Here is a 5,320-nt window from a genome sequence, read left to right on the forward strand (position 1 = left end):
AAGTTTGACTTTACTTCATGTAAAGTCCATTATCTAACTCTATTAAGTCTCTTTTGGAGATTCTTAATAAATGATGTAATGTAATTACATTTTGATGTTTTTGAAGAATCAAATGAAGCTTAAAAGGAAGTGTGTTGATTCTGATCGCATGGTTCGATGACCAGAATTTTGTGCCACTACATAAGAGTTATGAGATATTGCTTAGGAATAGATAACAACAAAGTTTTCATATGAATTTGCATTGTAAGGATAAGTTTTTCCGCAAAGTTTTAAAATAAAAGAAAATTTTTTGATTTTATTTATTTTAAGCATCCTTACAAAGGCATTTGTGAAAAATTGTTGTTTATATGTTTCCATTGATAAGCAATATTGGAGAAAGGAATTTGATTCTTTCGTTTGTGGTAGTGTCATAATTTATCAAATAAGGAAAGATTCTCATCACCCAAGTTTCAGTTGAATAGAAACTTGGAATCATGCAAGATGTATTGTGTGATGCATGAGGTTTTTCATCTTTGGTGAATTAAGACTACACAATCGCATGTGAGTCAAGCGAAGGACTAAAGGATCGGGTACATTAGGTTGTTCACTAGTCAGGTCCACCACAAAAAGGTTGATAAGATTATTCTTTATGATTTACTAGAGTTTAGTAAATATGATTATGCTTACAAGGTTATGTGTAATTCTGAAACATTGGAAAAGTTTCAATGATTGGCAGAATGAATAAGAAGAATCAAATAAGGCAGAAAGATAAAAGTTTCTCCAATCTGAAGAGATGGGAGAGTGCTTATGTATCTTGTTTTATGAATATTTTAGTGATTATGGAACCATATCACAATTGATCCTCTAAGGACACCTTAGTGCTTTTGTTGGCTAAGGAGAGGAATCATGAATTGTTGAAATGGTTAAATCAAAAGATAAATCATACTTCGTTCCAAAATCAAATCTTAGAGTCATACTCCAAGATTGAGCCTTGAGTGACATAATCTCATTAAAGGTTTAAAACACTTGTCAAATGTAGAGTAAAATGTTTTCTTACTCTTGTACATTTGAAATTGGTAAGTTGTGATGTTTTGGATAAAACAAAGACCAACTAAGGCCAATTGTGTGAAGTGTTTGTAAAAGAATCCGCACTATCTCTTGAATATTTGGCAAGAGAGTCTTATATGTCAAGAGCTTAGTGGGAGTCTAAAAGATATTAAGATAGGTTCAAGAACTAATCAAGATGTTTGTTAATCACTAGCCCACGACTTGAGGTTTATAACCTATCGTGTTGACATATTCTTATTTCTGTGTCTATTCCAGTTAAAATTTGACTATGCTTGTGATATCTATGAGTTCTCAATTGTTTACATAACAACCTGGAAGCAATGGTAGGCCCTTGTGCTGCCGGGTGGCAAGAAATTAAGATCGAACAAGTTCAGTCCATATGTGTTTGGATTTGCCACTAACCTTGTCTTGTGATTATGGTTATGAAAAATTCACATGGATAGGAACACTTATACCACAAAATCTAAGTGTCATAAGGTTTCTCTCCGATTCATGAAAATGATGGTGAGGAAACTCTTTCATTAAGTAGATTTTAAGTAGATAGCAATTGTGAGAATGACAAAAGGTCTAAACATTATGATTACGACATCCCTCTTCATAATTGTTTAGACACACAAGTGAGTTATCTAAGGAAAGGTGTATGATTTTGATAAATTCTTATCAAAGCATCTTGTATCAGAAATCTGAACTTTGGTAAGAAAGTCAATAAAGTATTGTTTTTCAAGAAGTCCAACTGATTTATGAGTACATGTCAAATCTAATGGGAGCATAAGTGTTATGCTAGTAAGATAATAATCATTACGCTAGTGGGAGCATGATGATTATGTTGCAAGTTAGCAATGTTAATTATAGAAAACAAAAGTTTCAATTCGCTTTGAAAAGTTGTTTCCCTATAATTAAGGGAGAGGATTTTATACTTCATTCCAATTCTACAAGCTTAGATTGAGATTTTAATCTACTTTAGTCAAGGATATATAAGAATGTTATGTTGGAATGGTTCAACATAAGGAAATTCTATATATGTTGCGTTTTACGGCATACCTCTTCATAGTTCGAATTGTGAGAATATGGCAAATAAAAATTTTGTAGCATGAATCGTGTCCCATATACTTTGGGTATAGGATCGATTACATGAGCTATAATAGTTATCCTTTTTAAATTTTCCTAATGCTTAGGGCATTAAGAGAGGAAAAGGGATTAGAAGTGGATATGACTAAAATGATTAACCAATTGTCGAGGACAATTTGAGGTTTACCAAAGATTGGTTACTCATGGACAATTGGAAGTATAAAGTAAGGACCATATTGACATATTTTGAAAAGAGGAAACTCTTGTTCAAAAGTGATGGTCAAAATGTGAATATGGAATTGTTTACATAGGTGGAAGTTATTCTTTGAATAGGTGTAAGATTAAAGAACTTAATGCAAGAAGGATGTTCAAAGGAATGTACTTTGAATTTGAGACTTCATTTCCATTGAATTTCTTTCCATTGGAACACCTTGTAATGTTTGCCAAGTCTTTGTGACTTGTGTGTATATTCATTACAAGAGGATCATTTCATATAAGTTTAGAATCTAACAAGATTACGGTAAATGACAAGAATTTGGTGTTCTTACATTTACAAAAGGGATTGGGATTGTGAAATTAGAATCATTGGAGTCATGTTCAATTGATCTATTTCACAAAAGAAAGGACCATATGTAAACATAGTGTGCATGCTTGGAGCATGGCATGACTATTGTTTCAATTCAAGTATTAAGTTGATTAATCAAAACATGAATAATGAGTAATCAATATGGTGCTTAGATAAAAGATGTTTTATTTACACTCAAAGTGTTGAGGCCATATAGGATTAGTATTATTTTGTGTTTCACTTTGCATGTTTTGACTTCCAGAATAACTAGGTCGTTCTTCCTGAATGACTAAGTTATTCAAACCATCCACAGTCAGTCATATGTTGGAAGTAGATATGAATCAAGACTTTCATGAATTTGGCTTGTATGATTTGTCTAATGTGCATTAGACATAGCAAGAGTCGCTACAACATTCATGAGTGCTCATAAGTTCTGAGTATTGGATTCAACCCACGCTCATTTGAATCACTTCATGGATTTTATCACGAGTGAATTATGAGACGATAATATCTTATATTCTTCAAACCTAGAGATATGAGTTGTTGACTATAAGGTGGTTATACATTGATTGCACGTAAACGCATTGGTAACTCGATGTTATAAAACGTGCCTTTGTTTATGATTCAACAAGTAGTTAGTACAAGCATATGAGTCGAAGTTTATCTATTCCTTTTACCTTCAGGATAAAAGCGATATCTGTGGGCCCTTTGATGATTTAGTGATGACAAAACGTAAGTGCTCGGCCGGGCCTGAACTGATTTGATTTGTTCAATTAGTCGGTCGTCATAAATCAGAAATCGGGAAACAACAAATGGATAGAGAGAATGATTATAATCCATGTCTCAATCCATATGATATCTAGAATGGAGGAATATATGATCACTTATCTAATGGACGCGTCATTGATTTGTTCAGAGTTCGACAACGACTTTTGAGAGCTACAATTGCTAGTCGGGTTATGAAGTCATACTTGCAATAATAGTTTTAGACTTATCCAAGTGGGAGACTGTTGGATTAATGTCTAAGTCCATAACGATAATTGGTAAGACTTGACCCGACCCGACATTGTTCATTTGGGTTGCATGGCATCATGCACTTGGATAGACTAAAATGAGAGAAATAACACTTAAGGTTTATTAATATATTATAAGTTCTAATATATTAATAGAGATTATTTAATTAGTATTGATCAAGAATTAATCTAGAATTAATTAAGTGATCAAAAGAAGACCAATTAAATATATGGGTTGATTGTGTAAATCATCCATAACTTATATAGTGGGCTAAAACCCATAGGATGCTCCATGGTGTATTTGAACCCATGGATCCAAGGAAATGGAAAGCCATGACAATTAGGGTTTACCCTAATTGTAACAGCTATATAAGCATCTTATTGATGTGAGAAATTGGCTACTAGGTGTGTGTGGAGGGCAAATCGATTCATGAAGTGTTCTACTTTCTCTCATGGTTATTCCAAGTGCACTTGATGTTGTGTGAACCATTTGAGGTGTCACATTTGGGGCACTAGGCTCTCGAGCTACATGGAATCAAACACCAACATGGAGGTATGTAATTCTACTAGATTTTATATTATATGTACTTTATATTATGCTAGTTAGAACAATACCTTGGAAATTGATATTTGCATGTATAATAGAGAAAACATAGATCCAAGGTATTTAGGGTTGTATGTACACCATATGAGTGTTAGAATGCTCAAAATATTTCTAAATCACCTATGAATTCTTCAAACCAAATTATCAGTGGGTGCCCAAATCTACACTTGTCCAATCATCATCATCTTCTAACGGTGCATCTGACTGTAATTCAAAATTGAAAATCAAAAGGACAAATTTCTGAATGTCAAGGGTAAACCCAGGGTTGTAATGACCTAGGTCCCCAAATCTAAATGATCCCGCTCTTTGTGCAGGAACAGTTGCGGAGGAATGTCGCCAGACCATGGTATGTCGAGAGCGATTCTTCCCGACACATGACACGAGACGTTTCCCAGTTGCACAACATTCAAAATTTTAATGGGGGATATGTTTCCTTTGCGAGAGGGGATGGCGGAAAGATCACTCAAAGGGGAACAGTTTCCAATGGAGTGCTAAGCTTCGAGAACGTCAACTACGCACCCGAGTTGAAGCATAGTTTGTTGAGCGTCTCTCAAATTTGTGACAAGGGCTACTCGACGCATTTCACCAATAAAGAATGTCTAATTTTGAAGCCATGCATTGTCATCCCAGATGAATGGATTCTTGTCAAATCGAAACAGGAGGGTAATGCATATATCATTGACATGAACAACAATCTTCCTGAACAAGTCACATGTGTCTTCTCAAATGTTTCCGAGCACAATACTATGTTGTGGCATCGTCGGCTCGGACATGCTAACACAAAGAACCTGAATCGACTAGAATAGAATGAAAGGGTGCGCATGCTTCCTGTCAAAGATTTCATCAAGATTAAAAAGTGTGTGGCTTGCGCTCAAGGAAAACATCACATAAGCCACACTTGCCAAAACATGTTAATTCGATCAACCAGGTGCTCCAATTATTGCATATGGATTTATTTGGTTCGGTCAACATCCTTAGCATCAATAGAAATTCATACTGCTTGGTATTGATAGATGATTTCTA

At 34.5% G+C, this 5,320-nt stretch overlaps 1 protein-coding gene across 1 annotated transcript; it reads left to right on the forward strand.

Annotated features, from left to right (window-relative positions):
- Nucleotides 1-4,590: 4,590 nt before the first annotated feature.
- On the forward strand, nucleotides 4,591-5,103 carry LOC145039831 (uncharacterized). Its single transcript, XM_078987836.1, has one exon. It carries the CDS (start codon nucleotides 4,591-4,593, stop codon nucleotides 5,101-5,103), a length of 513 nt encoding a protein of 170 aa, XP_078843962.1.
- Nucleotides 5,104-5,320: the final 217 nt, after the last annotated feature.

Source organism: Lactuca saligna, chromosome 4 (genome assembly GCF_052625555.1).
Source record: "Lactuca saligna cultivar CGN05327 chromosome 4, ASM5262555v1, whole genome shotgun sequence".
Classification (NCBI taxonomy): domain Eukaryota; kingdom Viridiplantae; phylum Streptophyta; class Magnoliopsida; order Asterales; family Asteraceae; genus Lactuca; species Lactuca saligna.